The sequence below is a fragment of the Bemisia tabaci genome, chromosome 6 (genome assembly GCF_918797505.1).
Source record: "Bemisia tabaci chromosome 6, PGI_BMITA_v3".
NCBI classification, from domain to species: Eukaryota; Metazoa; Arthropoda; class Insecta; order Hemiptera; family Aleyrodidae; genus Bemisia; species Bemisia tabaci.
This window is the reverse complement of record NC_092798.1, coordinates 39,159,171-39,176,479: the sequence shown is the minus strand read 5'-3', so window position 1 is coordinate 39,176,479 and position 17,309 is coordinate 39,159,171. Positions and strand designations below refer to the sequence as shown.

Sequence of the window (17,309 nt, the reverse complement as noted above, 5' to 3'; positions counted from 1 at the left end):
GATCAAGCGGGATCGTTGACGTGTCTGGTTTCGTGATTCCCGCGCCCCCCAGGATCCCGGAATGCGGACCTTGAGTCCGCGCATCCGGCCCTGGTGGTTGGCGGGGGCTGAAAGCGGGCCGGACCGGAGGAGCAAGTCAAATTTGACTAGTGCTTCGGATGGGGTTGGCCGGCCGCGTCCCTCGCTACTCGTAGGGAGGGGCGCTGCGAAGTCTGAGTCCCATGGGTGCAGTGGGTAGGACTTGGAGCGCCGGCGTAACACAGGACTCCTTGGAGTCCTGGCCGGGTGTCACCTGGAATCCCCCACACATCCACGGGAGGTAACCTTTCCGCTTCAGAGGCTCCAGTGCTGACGGACCCCTCGGGGTACGGATTCCCATCCTCAGAGCTGCTGGGAGGTTTAAATCCCTCCTGGCGGGGGTTAGGTACTCCGGAGGCAACGGGGTGCTCCTATGAGGGTGGGGTCCGGCTGGACACTGCTGCGGGGGGCCCTCTCGCCTGACGAGGTAATGGCCGTAGGCTGACCGTTGGGTGGGAATTAAACTCGGACAAAAGGGGATGCGTAGTGCTCAAGGGGAGTGTCGTTAGTGTTTGGCGGGCCTACCGTCATAGGCCAAACCCACATAACCATTCACACTCCCGGACCGAGGTCCCCGGACAGCGATGCCCGGGGACGTTCCACTCGGACCGGGCCGCGATTGGTATCTGGTACCTGGGAGTGGGCCTGGAAAACCCCCCCCCCCCCGGGGCCCGCCGGATCTGGGGGCACTTCGGTTCCCCCTCAATCCAGTGCGGGAGAAAGCAGATTTTCACTTCCTTTAAAAAAAAAAAAAAAAAAAAAAAAAAAAAACATATATTACGGAAACATTAGAGTTTTTTTTTTTTTTTTTTTTTTTATTGTTTATTGTCGCAATAAATTACAAATTATAGGATACACTCACAATAAAAGTGCGTAATATATAGATATTAAAGAAAACAATAATGATTTGGACTATGATACAATACAGACTAGGGGCAAATTTTGCTGAATAAATAAAATAGAATAGAAATAAGTGGTAATGAAAAATTTCTGGAGTCAGCAAGGGTTATTGTTAGCGACGCCGGAATCCGCCATCTGGCATGCATCGGCATGAAATCAAGGCATCATCAAGGTGGTCCACCTCTACCACCCCCTGTCCAAGGCCCGGTTAATCCCACCACCCTGTGGAATTGGCTGAACGATTTTGCCACTACCCGTAATGAAAGGGATCAGTTGATAGCTGGTGCATATGAAGCCTCCCTACTAGTCAATTCAGTGTTGCAGCGGGTTACTGATGGAGTACAACCCCCTGCTAACTTGGCTCCCCGACCAGATACAAATGCACAAGGTCAATTACTACCTATTAGATGCGTCGCACAAATCCCACCCGCTGCTGCACTCTTAGAGTGGAACGCAGTTATGACACCGACTTATGAAACCTTCGGTGAAGTGCTCGTACCCATGCCGCATGAAAACAATTTCCTCCAGCGCTTACTGGGTGTGACGAGAGCTGAGGATAGTGCTTATCTGACGGGAAACATTAGAGTAAATATAATTATTCAATTACATGGCATCACTGGGCTACAGATGAAAACGATTACAACCATAAAATAAGTAAAAATTCCGTGCAATATATTGCAATTTGATGTCTTATTGGGTTGGTTTAAATTTCAAGAATCAGCCCTCAGGGTGCTTCTATTTGAGATAATTGTCTTGTTATTTAAATCATGAAACCTAACCTTGCTAGTTCATCATTATCCTCCGTCAATCTGTTTCTAGTGCTTAATATTCTGATTTCTAGACACATTTCAGTGATTGTGTTACATTTAGTGACAGTGTGCATTTCAGACTTCGCTGATGCGCTCATTGTGATTTTTGAGGCATTATCTGTAGGAAACAACTTTTAGTTTTGCTCTATCAAAAGTTTGCCTTCGTCTGCGATTACGATGAATTGGAACCGATAAATCCAACGAGGAATAACTTCACGTAAATGTTTGTCTGCTGTTTTGTACCAAATTTAATTAATTTGAAGAGTGTATAAAGATTTTCAACGATAGCCTTCGCCCGGGCGACAGACATATTTCGTGGTACTTTAAGTGTTTAGACGACATGCAGTAATAATGATAAAAATTAAATACATGAATTTTTCGGACATCCAAACTATACAGGTGACCAACAGTTTTTCTCCCTTTTTGAAAAGTTCCACACAGAATCTTAATTTGTCCACTAATTCCCTCATTTTTGACGTGTCATCATAGCATTATCTACGGTCAATAAAGGGCCGTGCCCAGATTTCTTTTCGGAATACATGATAGACTTGATTACAGAAGGAAGAGGAGCACCAACAATTAATGACTCGAAATTCGATTCGATCAAATCAACATTGACTCAAATGGTGGAATCAAAAACTAATGAGGATGTTCTTCGTATCCTAATAGAATCAGAAGCTCTTGCGTACTGCGGGGCTGCTCCCTAAGAATTGAGGTATGGTCGTTCAAATTAAGAGGCTTGGTTCTTGATTTAAGCAAAAATCCGATTGAATCAAGAGTTTTTTTTCTTGTCGATGATTTTAAGAGTCTGGACTCAAGATTCGATGTGTTTTTATTTTTTTTAATTTTTTTTTCCAGTGTGCGTTTTAATATTCCGAATGTAATGACGGCAGAAAAATCTTGAAGGTGAAATTTTGAAATGCACGGAGACCAACTCGAGGACCCTGTGACATTGGCGGTACAAAGTGCCGTCACCCGTCACCGTCGCCTTTTTCCAGTTACATAAGACCGATAACTTTAAGGTCTTCGCAGGGAGTCGCGACGGCTCGGCAAAAAGGGTTGCGAATAAAATTCCCGAGCCTTCCTTTGAGGAGGGATGCAAATTAATTAAAAACCTTGTTGGGCCGCCTGAGAGGCCTTTGTGACTGCGTCAGGTTGAAAGAACTCGCGACAAATTTAAATGGGATACCGAGCTTGATCTTCGCGCGGCTGGTCGCTTTGATGTGTCGCGTGATTTTCAAGGCACCTGCCCCCCCCCCCCCTCCCCTCACGACCGTGTACGTTGCCAGAATAGGACTAGTTTTCAGATTCTGCGGTTTTTAAGACGTTGAAGAGAGTTGTTATCATCTTGGGTGCATTGAGTCCCATGGTAGTCGCAATCATCAGCCAAAGATAAATGAAAAAAAAAGAAAAGAAAAGAAAAAAAAAGTCTTACTGAAATTGAGAATGATAATTCCAAAATGTCAATCCGAGCAAAATATGCAACCCAATCGCACCACTGGTAAAAAAAACCTCTTGGACCAATGCCGCGGTGCATTGACTTTAGAGTGCAGTTTCTGTCGCCGGATTCAAGAGTCTTGAACTCTTGTTTCAAGCGAATTTTGCATTGATTCAATTCGAAACCCGCTTGAAACAAGAGTCCAGACTCTTAAATCCGGCGACAAGAAACTGCACTCTTGAACCTAGAGGTTTTTTTTTTACCGGTGACCGGAAAAAGTGGCATTTCAACAGCCAATACTGCGCATGCAATGCCGCAGATTCACACAAATGCATCCCGAAAAACCTATAAGAAAATCGCTTGTCGTGCCTACAGCACGTGTGCTACAGTTTTCAAGGCAAAAAAATTCAAGATTTTGTGATGTATGGACATTTCTTCGAATTTATTGGAACTTGACGTTCTGAAATCCCCCGAGCATCGGGAGTGTGTTTTCGCCATGCTCAAATATTTTCCAAATCCAATCGTCGATTTTGGTCACGCATTTCAACAGCAGTCATACTCCGACTGTGAAGGTGACTCTGAGAGCGATTCGTGTGTGGGCCTATCGCTTAGTTGCGATCCGAACCGGGTCGGAAAGAGGCAGAAATCAGAGGAACAGGCGCCGAAGGGGGGGGGGGGGGGCTGAGGAGGTCATAGAATTAAACCGAATGCTTTGCAGGAAAGCGGAGGGTCTGAAATTAATTAAAATTGACTTAAATTCTCGCCGAATATACACTTGCAGCTTCTTTATTGGGACGCCTCGGAATATATCTGGAGCGCGAGAGCCGGGGAGTTCCGACCGAATTCTTGCTCCTCCCCGCTGCATCCGGCGCTTTCTTCCCGAATTTGGCGGGGAATGAATCTTGCGTGCTCCTCTTAATCTTGTCATTTCTGGTGCTCGTCTGGAGAGTTGCGCTTATGTTCCCAACTTTCCCGCGCGCCAACTTCGGCCGGGCCTTTTTAATTACTCTGAGAGGCTCCACCGCCGGGCCAGACCAGACCAGCTTCTCGCCCGTCCTGTTTTACATTAATTTGAATGCGGACGCGCGTCGAAAGTGGTTCCGTTGCGCAGAGTTAGAATTCGGCCGCTGAATCTGATTTGGGGTTCCTCCCGGAGGGTTGGAGAGCGAGAGGAAAAATTAGAATTCGCAGGAAGAAAGCTTCGTATTAAAAAATTGCACGGATCTGGAAAGAGTAAGAGAGCAATGTCAAACTTGAAATAGATCCCAACGTCAAACCTGTACATGATCCGCCAAGAAAAATTCCAATTCGTACCAGAGGTCCTTTAAAAAAACATCTGAAAGACTTATCTGACATGAACATTATCGGAAAAGTTAATGGCTACACACCCTGGACCAACTCCATTGTAATTGCGCATAGAAAAGATAAGATAAGAGTATTCGTTTATGTTTGGATCCCAGAAATCTTAATACGGCGATAAAACGCCCAGTACATTGTCTCCCAGATACCAATTTTATTCGTTCAGAATTGAAAGGCTCCAAATTCTTCACAGAATTAGATGTAAAAAACGGATTCTGAAATCTAACTTTTAGCACGTCTTCGTACATACAAATTTAGCACTCTTCCTTTAAAATTTAAATACATGTCTGAAGAATTTAATATCGAAACAAAGTTGACGATAACCGAGGTTAATAAAGGAGAAGCTGAATTGCTGTGGCTGAAGAATGCAAACGAAGTACGAAACTGTTGTTCGTAAAATCAGAAGAAACAAAACGAATGTGCAGGTTTTATCAGACGGAAATCAAGGTCGCTAATTCAGTTAAGCATAAACTTTAATTATAAGTATTAGCCGCGATTGATGATGTACAAAATGGAGCTTCTGTAAACAGAGCTGCTTCGGATCACAATGACCCGAGAACGACTCTCTCTGAGAAACTACATGGCATTAGCAGGATCGATGCAAGAAAAGGTCCTTGCTCAATCGTTACCCCTGAAGAAGAGGCTAAGCTTGTAAAATGGGTCTTCACTTGTAGTAAAACCGGTTTCCCTGTCAATGATGAACAACTTCTCGTCTGTGCTGGAAAATATATCGAAGAATTGAAGAGAAAATCCTTTCACCAACAATTTTGTTTTAAATTGAAAAAAAAAACTTTTTTTTTCAGTGCAGCTTTTTGGCTGAATATCCAAATTAGAGTAGTTCCATTTTAAGAGACTAAAAAGTAGGTAACTTCTGTTTAATAAATATTTTGTTTCGTTCCTCTTCATTCAAGTGCAATTTCTTATTTTTTCGTCTTTTCCGCTGATATATTAAAAATCCCGCCGAAAAATTGAGGTTAGATTGATGTAAACGAATGGGTGACGGATATTGGGGTCAGGATGACGGAGATAGGCAAAAAGTACCGGAAACTGGTACTTTTCGACATTTTTTCGTTTTCGATTTTAATGAACTTGGTCACAAATGAAAGTCAAAGTAATTCTACACACAGGTGATACAACAAATTGTATGTACAGGTATACAAACAGGTAATTACAGGCTCTCAAAGTTCGCAAGGTGCTTAAGGTGACGGGTACTGGGTGGTTTACCTTAAATGGTATTGTTCCTGAGCCTTCGATACACCGGTCACAACGGCTTAAGAGTAACCATAAGGTATCAAACTGTTAATTGTAAAATCAGATAAAACAAAACGAATGAGCAGGTTTATTCAGACGGAAACCAAGGTCGCTAATTCAGTTTTGCAAAAGCTTCAGTTATAAATGGCATTGTTCCTGAGCCTTCGATATACCGGTCACAACGGCTTAAGAATAAACATAAGCAGGTATGAATTTGTTACTTGTAAAATCAGATGAAACAAAACGAATGAGCAGGTTTCATGAGACGGAAACCATTTGCTCGCCGAAGATGGGAATACCATGAATTATCTGTCGACGGAAGGTATAAAATAGAGCGACGCACACTGGAACGAGTGAACAGGGGAACTCGGAGAACATTAGGAAACTTTGAAAGCTTTTTTCTCGAAAATATGAATAAAAAGTTTGAGAGTGGTTTCGTTGGTTCCTTCGTGAAATTTCCTTTCAGAAAAAACCCTTTGAAATTGAATTGGTGACGTAATAAACTTCATGATTTGAAATTATAGCCAGAAATTGTACGTCCGACCTCTTCCATTAGCTCGTTCCATTCTACAAAATCTGGAGACTTCGAAAGCCTTTTTCCTCGAAAAAATGAATAAAAAAAGGTCCGAGAGTGGTTTCATTGGTTCCTTTGTAAAATTTTCCTTCGGAAAAACCCCTTGAAATTTAATTTGTGACTAAATAAACTTCATAATTTGAAATTATAGCCAGAAATTGTACGTGCGACCTCTCCCATTAGCTCGTTCCACTGTGCGACGCGATGTTTCGCCTGTGCAGTGCATTAATACAAATTTGATTCACGATCGTTCTCACCCCGTTCCATCAAAACACTCCGACTCCGCATTGAGCCACAACGCCCGGAGATAAACGAGCCCTCGATCATATCCCCGTCCGGGGATGTATATCCACTCCCGAGGGATTTCCTTACAGCACCGCGCTACGGGCACGGCCAACAGGAAAAAAACACCCTCTCCTCCGCGACTCGCTTTAAGGACACACGGGAGACTCGGCGACTTCTCGACTGACTCCCGCCAGAAGCAGTCACGTCACCTGTACGAAAGCGTCGTTGTCGCGTCTTGACGTATTTCCAGGGGCTGGGTCTATAGAGACAAAACATCATAGAGCTTTCAGCACTCACATTTCTGAGTCCTGTACTCCGATATTTTTCTCGATAATCGGTACAAGAGCGTCGGTGTCGCGTATGGACGTATTTCTAGGGGCTGGATCTAGAGACAATACATTATAGGGCTCAATCTGCAATTTAGAACGAGTTGGTTGCAGGTGGCGTGGCGTGGATTGCGATGTATCGATTGTTATGCCGTTTAAACCTATGGAAAAGAATCGATAAACAAGGTGTTCGTAACGGACACCTTAATAATCGATTCTTTACTATAGCTGTAAATGGAAAAATATCGATAATCCATTGTTCACGCCACGCCACTGGTTTCGACCGAAGTTGAAGCACTTTTTATCAGGATGCATTGCACCTTTTATGATAATTTTCCCTTTGTCTTTTCCCCGATGATCCCCGAATGTTTGATGTTGTTGACGCGATCGCGGTGGATGCACCTACAAATGTTTATAATAAGTTTTATTTAATAAATGTCTACCATGTGACTTAATTATAGTGTTTACCATGCGACCTGATGATCTGATGATCGAAACAGCTATCGCCAAAATCTAAAATCTACGACGAACGTGATCGTGGGAAACACTAAAGTAAAATTATCAAAAAAACCAGTTTCGACTGTTTTTTTCGTAATTTTATACCTGGCGCTTAAGCCCTTTTGTAGCTGATCGATTCAATTATGTGCCCGGAAAAGAGCTCTCTAAATTTTTGTCAAAATTTTGAATAAAAAATCGTTCAGGATGTACCGGTCTGAAGGTTACCACAAAACTACGCGTCCATCCTCTGAATTTTCCGTTGGGTCGGGAATCGGTGGATCGGGCAACGGTGGGAGCTTTGGGGTTCATATTTCACGAACATTGTATGAATGTTTACGAGCACTTTTATCGCCGTTTTATGCTAAGCGTGGAGCAGCATCCCGCGGCTACATATCACCTATCCCGCGCTAATTATCGTCTACTCCCGCTTTCGCGCCGGAACCCGCGGTTTCGCAACCGCCCGACCATGCCATTCGCGAAACGCCCCTCGCGATCGGGTCCCGAATCCCGATCTCCTCGGAGACGTTCGGGGTCTCGCCTGCCGCTGGTGAGAGAGCCGAGAAACCAGTTCATGCACTTTCATTAGACTGCGACAGAGATCTGCTGTATTGATGCTTGTGCATTTATAATCCTTCATACATACCCACAGGGTTATTTAAAAATCACGCACCACTGGCCATTAGGGTGTAGCGAAAAAAACTTTTTTTCGCACATGACATTCGCTACCCCTGGAAAGTATGTGGTTGGTGCACAAAAGAGCGCACAAAAAATTTCAGCGGCCTACGATGATCCTACCCACTGCCACTTTTCGGTCAAAGTTTCGGATTTTCGACGAAAAATCGCTAAAAACACAACCCGCAACACATTTCTCGGGGGTTGTTCCGGGGGGCTTGGGGGGGTAAATTTAAACATTTTCAGGTAGATGTGACCTTACATTGATAGTAATTTAAGCATTGGGGTATTTTCACGATGATTGAAATCAGGATAACTCACCTTAAAATTCGCGTTAAATCCGATTTTTTCAGCAAAAGTGTTTTTGAGCAGCTCCGCGTTTATTACATTTTGAGGAGTGATTTTTCTACTTTCATCACCTTAGTTACCTCCATCCAATCTTTCACGACGGCCATCTTAAGTAATATTCAACATAGAAATCGGCATCGGTCTTAGACTGCCACAATCTGACTCTCCTCCGTCTCGCAAAACTCCGGTCCAATTTTGCCGCTCTCCTCATCTTTCGGGGAGACGGGAGACTCCAGTGGCGTGGCGTGCTTTGCGATATATCGATTGATTGGCCATTTAAACCTATGAAAAAGGATCGATAACCAGAGTGTTCGCAGCGAACGCCTTAATAATCGATTCTTTGCCATGGGTTTAAATGGCATAACAATCGATATATCGCAATTCACGCCACGCCACTGGGAGACTCGAGATCGCGGACGGGACTCCTGTGGGTTCGAGCGTGTCTGAACATTTGCAGCAGTCAGCACTTTTATCATCCAGGAATCTGGAATGGGTACCATTTAAAGTCAGTTCTCGTGTCGATTTTGGCGAGGTAAGTCCCGGACTCCGTTGTCTTTTTTTGTGCGGCTCAATTTGACTTTGCTTATACTCTAAGATGGCCCCAAAACTAAAAAGAAAATCTTAACTCGTGGTAGTGCAGTTTGTGCTATGTTTGGGGTCGGTGAAAAATTACCGTGGGCAGTTCTCCCCCCCCCCCCCCCAAAGGTGACGTTATTAATGCGTTTCTCGCGCTACGAGAGCGCAAAGATCATTCGAATCCCCCTCAAATTTCAGAATTGTGCGAACTATTAGGTGCCAAATTGATGAAACGATGAAAAAGAGCATCTATCCCAGTGATGGTCGAAAAATCCATGGTTAACTTAATTCTAACGTGTGTGAAGAAGGACCGAGAGTATTCGAAGCATATTGATAAGGCACAAGCTCCCCAAAAAAGGGCAAAAAGTAAGAACAGACAAAGAGAGAGCTTGGAAGATTTTAAAGTTGACTGCCAGAAGTTACTCGATATTGCTGCTTGCAGATGCATAGACTACACAAGATGTGCGTGTCCCAAATCCCTAAAAGTTCCTGCAAAAGAGAGAGACTTTCTTCAGGTCCAGCGAGGGCCTCGAGAAATGTTTATGTTCGGGGAAGATTTGAAGGAAACGCAAAAATTAAGAAAAACTTTTCACAGAAAAGAATGGGACCGAGTGGAAGAAGAGAGGAGAAAACAGTCCCAGCAGCCGAAAGTGCGGACAAGTACCCCTTCAGATTTGGATACGGAAAATCCTTCTTTCCTACAATCAGATTCAGATCATGATACGTCTCGTCTTTCGAAGCCACACAAGTTAAGATATCAAAAAGTCAAATGCGTGATGCGCTCCCATCAACAGCTTAGGCGTGTGATCGATTTGGGCTTTTTAACTGAAGTGCCGCTATTATTCAGTCCTTGCGAACCGCCTTTAAAAATCAGTGCTATTTCCGGACTTGTAGACACCCTGCATTCACGTGTGTAATTGGTAACGCGACATGGTGACTTTATCGGTACATTCTGAAGAATTTCAATACCTTCTTAACAAAATTCAGAACTTTGTCAGTACCTTCATTAGACGAAATTCGAAAAATTTCAAAAACTGGGTTTCTCGCTCAAATTGCGACAGAAATGACCAAAAAAAATGAAAAAAATTCCGAAACTTCTTGTGGAATTTCCGCAATTTTTCAGTACTTCCGGAACGCTCCTCTAAATCAGTACTATTTCTGGACTGGTCTGGACGTGTATGGTTGGTACCGCGACAAGATGATCGTTAGTAATTTGTAACATATTGGTAGTAGCAGTTACTTATATCAAAGCAAAGCAAAAATGATCAATATACCATTTCGTATAAGTAAACACTTGCACATTTTTCAGCACTTGGGCTACACCAGAGACAAGAGACCCTCCACTAGTATCTGGGCCATGGTGGAAGCTTTTATTTTCGGGACTTCAGCATTCTACTGTTGACTTACCTACATGGTTGATGGTCAACAACGTGTTGGCAGTTCCGTTTTGCAAACAAGCCGAAAATGGCCGAAGTTTGGGAAACGTGTTTGGCTCATGACGTCACCCGACGCTCATTAGCCTCCATGTAGGTAGGTCGACAACCGAAATTAGGATGATGACTGTTGCTTTCTTATGATTGTCCATAAGGAATTGTTGAATCCACGAAAGAAAAAACTTCCAGCAGTTGCCAAGAGGCCAGTGGAGGGTTTCTTGTCTCTGGGCAGAGACAAGTAGCCCCTGCACTGGCATCCTAGCGACAGGTGAAAGCTTTTACATTCGGGGTTTCAACAATTTCTTTAAGGACAATTACTAGGGAGCAACAGTCATCACCCTAGTTTCGGCTGTTGACGTATCTACATGGTCGATGATGAGCTTCGGATGACGTCATGAGCCAAACGAGTTTCCCAAACGTCGGCCATTTTCGGCTTGTTTGAGAAACGAAACTGCCAACACGTTGTTGAACATCAGCCATGTAGGTAAGTCAACAGTGGTGTGCTGAAGTCCCGAAATTAAAAGCTTCCACAACGGCCAAGATACTAGTGGAGGGTCTCTTGTCTCTGTCTCTGGGCTACACACGTACCTGACAAGATGGCGATTGTGTTTCAGGAGGCGGACATGGCGATCGCGGCGATGACGATAACGGCGGAGCGGGAGCGGGTAGTGGACCTGAGCAAGCCGTTCATGTCCCTGGGGATCAGCATCATGATCAAGAAGCCGGTCAAGCAGAAGCCGACCGTCCTCAGCTTCCTGAGCCCGCTCTCCAAGGAGATCTGGGTCTGCGTCCTCTTCAGCTACGTCGCCGTGAGCATCGTCCTCTTCATCGTCTCCCGCTTCTCGCCGTACGAGTGGCGCCTCGTCAGCTACTCAGAGACCGTCCACCACAACCAGGGCATGGCCCCGGCCCCCGCCGTCCTCACCAACGACTTCAGCATATTCAACAGCCTCTGGTTCGCCCTCGGGGCCTTCATGCAGCAGGGCAGCGACATCTCCCCCAGGTGAGATCATGTTCATTCTACGAAACACCGGGGGGAAAAAATCGGACGACGAGCTAAAGGCAGTTTATACACATTGGAAACGAAATTTTGAAATTCTTCGGACATCCTGTAATTATACAGCTTGTTCCGCGCGTTCTTTCACAACGGCCAATTTCAATGTTTTTAACTGTGAATTCACGCTGCGCACCCATTTAATGGCTTTTCGCACGTAGTAGGCTATGACGATGAAAATGAGTATTAAGAATACCAATCCTTGTGACGAGTATAGCACAGGTGTGTGATCAAAATGTATCGCGTTTGCTTGGCCCGAAACCACGATGGTTTCTTTTTGCTCTTTAGTCTCACTGGATTTTTGGTTACCCATACTTATACTGTTCGTTGCGTACCACAGCTCTTTCCGATCAAGCATTTATAAAATATTTGGCACTCGCGTAAAATATTCGGAGTCCGACATAACGCGTAAATGGCAATTTTGTAGTTGCACCGCGAAGTGCTCTAGTGCCAAATTTAAACCGGAAAGTTCTAATTCAATCAGAGAAAACAGATTCGACGGAACTGCACATTCGAAAATGCTAAACGGGGTACCATTTAGGAAGAGTTGGGCTTTCACTTTTTGGGACGAGACCGCGATTACGAGCGTAGCACTCCTCATTGCCGAAAATCACTAGGACGCACACATGATCACGGACATGTTTGAAAATGTGTATTTTATAGCTATGTACTAGGTTTTTTTCTTCTTTATAGCCCCTCATCCTGTTGCAAGGGGAACATACCCACTTCCCAGTTACCATCTAATCTTCCGAAAATATCAGTGCAAAATCCGGCACCTTCGCATCATTTAAGAATATTGTGGACGATATTTTCACAAAAAGCAAAAAAATTACAAGATTTGTTGGCTATCCACTTATCATTCATAAAGACGCAGTCCCCTCGTTTCTTTACTGAATGTACGACAACCAGCGAAAATTTTCTCTCAGTATGTTCGTAGTGGAGTTATCTCTCTCTTTAAACCTCAGCAAGATTAACAATGGAGCACAGTGACGACATGGGATATTTACCTTTACCATCTCTTGAACAACTCCGTCTCATGATTGAGCGAAAAGAATTTTTGGAAATCTTTACTTTTTACGAATGTGTGCGAGATCCTACGGCGTTGGAAAATTTGTGCGCTTCTATCAACTTCGACCTCACCCAACAGTACGCATGCAGCATTTGTTCTTGATCTAGCTCGTACCGAAGAAGCAGTCGCCCCGCACTTAATTGATGATAGAGATGTCAGCTCCTTAGATGGCCTAGTACGTGGAAACATAGCACGTGAAAGAATAGTGATTATGGATTACGATGTTACGGGATACACTGGCGGTTTGGTTAACGATTTGGCTGATTTCGACCGCAATGGGTACGTTTTGATCTACCCCCATCTGTTGACGTTCCAGAAGAAATGGTTGTTGAAGACGACCAGAATATTCAGCATCAACCTCCCGAATCCGTAGACGACATGGATGTATCAGTCTCAATGCAAAGTATTGACCCAACCATCAAATCTCAACGAGTAAATAACTGTCACATTGAAACCTTGTACACTCGTTTGGTATCGACTGATCGTGATGTAAGTTATCACCCAATGTCAATGGACCCTTCCCGACGCAAGAGGAAAGTGGATCAGATGGATCCAGAAGAACGTGAGGTTCTTGAATTTGTTACTCAGCGTCAAAGTCTGCTATATATTACTGCACCAATGAAACGACGGAAGATTGATCCAAAGATAGTAATAGCAGTGAGAAAGAGACTCCAATCATTTGTGTAGCGCAAAAAGCAGATAAAAATGATTCAATTTTCGAATTCACTCGCTTCTCGTCCTGGCCAGCACTCCAAGAACTCGTGTGCATACGTGCACCGATTTATTTTCAACGCGCGTAAAAGGGCGCAGAAGAAGCGAGAGGAGTGCCGACAGGGCCCCCTCTCAATTGTAGAGCTGCAATTTGCGTCAAACACTATATTCGAGAAATTCAGCGTCAAAAATTTTCCCAGGAAATCGCGTTATTACAGCGACAGGAGAAATTGCCAATCGCTATGCAGCGTCTCACCCCCTTTTTAGACGCGACAGGTATCATCCGCGTGGGGGGGGGGGGGGGGGGGGAGGGCGCGCCTCTCACAAGCAACAATTCTGGGCGCAAAGTGGGAGAATCCCAGCGCAAATCTGGAGGTTGGTACGCTCGTGCTACTTCACGATCCGCAGGCACCTCTGTTAAAGTGGAAATATGCCCGGGTCGTAAAAACTTGGCGAGGACCAGACGGCGCGGTGCGGGTAGCGCGAGTCAAAACGGCGCACGGCGAATACACGCGCCCGGCCAGCAAGCTCTATCCGCTCCCGATCGGAGCATGAGCTGTCATCGCCAGGACCCTTCTCTCTCGTCTACCCTCTTCTTAACAATTTTTTGTATACTTGTAATATAATTCACAGATAACTTTTATTTTCGATTTTTAGCATTTTTCCGTTCAATTCAGTTCAGCGACCCTTCTGCACCACCCTCGGGGTCTCTTTCGAACCCTTACAGGGTTCAAGGGGGGGTGTATGTTGGGTCTCACGTCCAAAAAGAGGTTTTTTAGTTTTTGGCTTAGTTTTAGCGCGGGATCGCCAGCCAGTCGCAGTCGCTCTGCCGCGACTTCGTTGCCGGTCCCACTCCTGATCGTGAGTCGTTGTGCGCAGGCGCCAAGTGACCAGTGCGCAAGCCCACGCGCACGCAGCGACCCACGGCGACGGTCAGGAGAGTGGCCGCGGCGGCGATCAGTCTGCGATCAGCTCTGTAGAAGGCCAACGACGAGAGTTCCCCCGTTCTTAGCTTCCCGTTCTTGCAACGCCTAGAGTAAGCCGACTCCTTAAGTCTTTTGCCTTTTCTCTCCTTTCTAGGACGTCCATTCCCTAGAAAGAGAGTTGCCTCAGGACGTCCATTCCCTGAGAGATTCCCCCGAGACGTTCATTCCTCGAGTTGCGTTAGGACGTACATACCCTGACATGCCACCACGAAGTGCCATGCCGCGGTGATGCTTTTCGTGTGTTAGGTTTTCTCGTTCATCTTGTTTTCCGACCATTTGAGTTTCGTTCAGGTTTTCTTTCCGCTTTGTTTCTCCGATTTTAGTTTATGCTTTCTTCTTCTCGTGGTGGGATGCCTAGGTATGCGGTTCGCCTAGTTGCCTTGGGTTCTGTCCCCGAGATGGATTTTCCTTTCCTCCTTTTTTCCCTTTTTTCTAGTACGGTCCTCCGGTTCTCTCTCTTTTTCCACTCCGGACCCGACAGTATGGATACTTCAAAGATGTTTTTTCAATTGTACTAATTTCCGATATTCACAGCACATCCTCAGAATATCCTGTTAGCTTTCCTATCTTAGCATTTTTTGTAAGTCTCTTCACCGTTGCACGGGTTACATAATCGACTATTAGAAGGCGCTGCAGAAGTTCGCGGCACATGGCGGCACTGTCGGGACGGGCGACGCCACGGGCCACGGGGCGCGCTCTGAAGTCAGCGTCTGAATTCACGACTGCAGGATTCAATGAATTTTCCACGTGGGATTACGGGAGGAAGTGAAATAGTGATTTTAAGTGGCCCAGTAAACTAATGGTGCGTGATACTGATCTTATCTCGGATTATGGTTTTCAAGGTCTTAATTTTGGTTCTTTTTCAAGAGTAAAATACCTTTTAAATACCTTTTCAATAGGTATCCATACACCTATTAAATAGCTATTCAGATACCTATTTTGTAGCTATGGAGAAAGCTATAAAATAGGGTATTTGGTGTTGAAAAAAAGGACACTATATCGACGGTGAAACTACCAAACCACGTATCTCGTTTGCGGTGTTTAAAAATCTACGCTCACATTTTATTTTTTTGAAGTAGACCAAATCAATATCATTCCTTGAAATTTTCACGGAATTTTCTCCGCACAAAGAGGAAAAATCACAGAAATTTTCAAGACTAGATGTTAAGTAGTTTTTTATTCAAAAAATAACGTATGACAGGAAGTCTGCGACGTCGCAAACCGAAATACGTGGTTTGGTAGTTTCACCGTCGATATAGGTTTATTAGATAGGATATTTTATATATAATTTCAGCTAATTTAAACCCTATTTCATAGCTATTTGGATACATATTAAATTGCTATTTCGATAAGTATTAAAAAGAATATTTTGGCTACTAGGGGATACACGAAGGACGTTGCGGCCCTTTGGCTTGGCTATTTCTCGGACCGGATCGTCACCCCCTCCGACAGCGGAGAAAAGGCCGAGAAACGGCTAACCAAAAGGGCCCCCCAAGGCTCAGTTAGAGTTCCGGAGGCGTGGAACCTCATCGCCGACACCCTCCTGAGAAAAAACTACCCCGTTTTCAAAAAACTATCGAGCTATGGAGAACCTACGAGGCGGGCCCTCGAACACACGAAAGTCGCTTCCAATACATTAAAAAAATAGGATATTTGCACCAAGCAAAAAAGATTTAAGGTCTTTCATTCTTCTGACGAGAAGTTTTTAAAAAAATTTCGAAGATACATTTTTTATCGTTTTAACCGTTCTTACCGTTTTTACCGTTTTTACACATTTTACGCTCAACTCTCAAGACATATGGTGAGTTTTATTACTTACTACTTATTTATCTTTTTAAATTCTGATTTCTGAAGGTGATAAGGCGACAACGCAACGTTGCCGCGTTGGCGAGAGCTCCTCGCCCAGTAGCCCCCCTTCATCTCCGTTCCCCTCCCTCATTTCGTCGTTTACTCCTCGCCCAAAACACCCGTCGTTTCTCGCCTAAAAGCGTCAGTTTTTGGGCGGGGTCGCCCAATATTCCTGCGCCCAAGAAAAGACCTCCCTTCAAGATGCCGAGTGTATGCCTTCGCGGACGACATCGGTTACTGCATCGGCGGCAACACCGCTGCAGAAGTAGCGAGGAAAGCCGCAACAATCATGGGCATCGCCGAGGAACGGGCGTGTAACAACAAACTCGTGTTCTCGACCGGGAAGTGCTGGAGGCTCATCTATAAGAACACAACACGCATTACTGGGTGCGCGATTCCCAGACTTCGCTCAGAAAGTCGCAGCAACAATAACGCTCCTCGAAAGGGAACATCACCAGCGAAGCCTCCCCGAGGGACAAGAACAGCCCAACACGCCTGAATTGCCCGTTCTCCCCCTGTTTTCAGCCGAAAAGAGCAACCCAGGCCCGACAACAACCAATCCAAATGAACAGGACGAACACCTTCAGGACGAAGAACAGGACGAAGAACAGGACGTGGCAACGAGCCCAATTCCTCACCCTGGATGGTCTCGTTACAAGACCCCGAAGGACTCACTCGGACTCCAGCGGCCCCGGGCTAGACATCAAGGACGGGAAGCCAAGAAGTGCCGAAATCGGCTACGGCAAAAAAAAAAAAAAAAAAAAAAAAAAAGAAAGAAAGAAACTTCTTAAAGTTAGTTAAAGCCAGCCAACGAGAAGGTGTCGGAATTTTATAAAACCTTCTTCCTAATTAAATTCCCTCAAAAAGAAAGAAATGCCGACCTAACCATAAAACTACGCTAAAAATCAATTGACTCATTCATACCTCGTAGAAACCTCAATTATGTTATTCATCAGCCGTAAACAAATCGATTTAAATGGATACAACTGATATAATTTTATTTTACTACTTGAAATTGAACCAGAGGGTACGCAAACACACCTTTTCGGAAACTCGCAAATGCTCAATTTTGAATATAGTTAGTCCTTTTCGTA

At 44.7% G+C, this 17,309-nt stretch overlaps 1 protein-coding gene across 1 annotated transcript in view; it reads left to right on the top strand.

Moving 5' to 3' along the window:
• LOC109036963 (glutamate receptor 1) overlaps positions 1-17,309 on the top strand; it is a 567,301-nt gene that overhangs the window by 539,894 nt on the left and 10,098 nt on the right. The window contains exon 13 of the mRNA XM_072302018.1: positions 11,162-11,550. Within this exon, the coding sequence (XP_072158119.1) occupies positions 11,162-11,550 (389 nt within the window). The remainder of the gene's footprint in view (positions 1-11,161; positions 11,551-17,309) is intronic.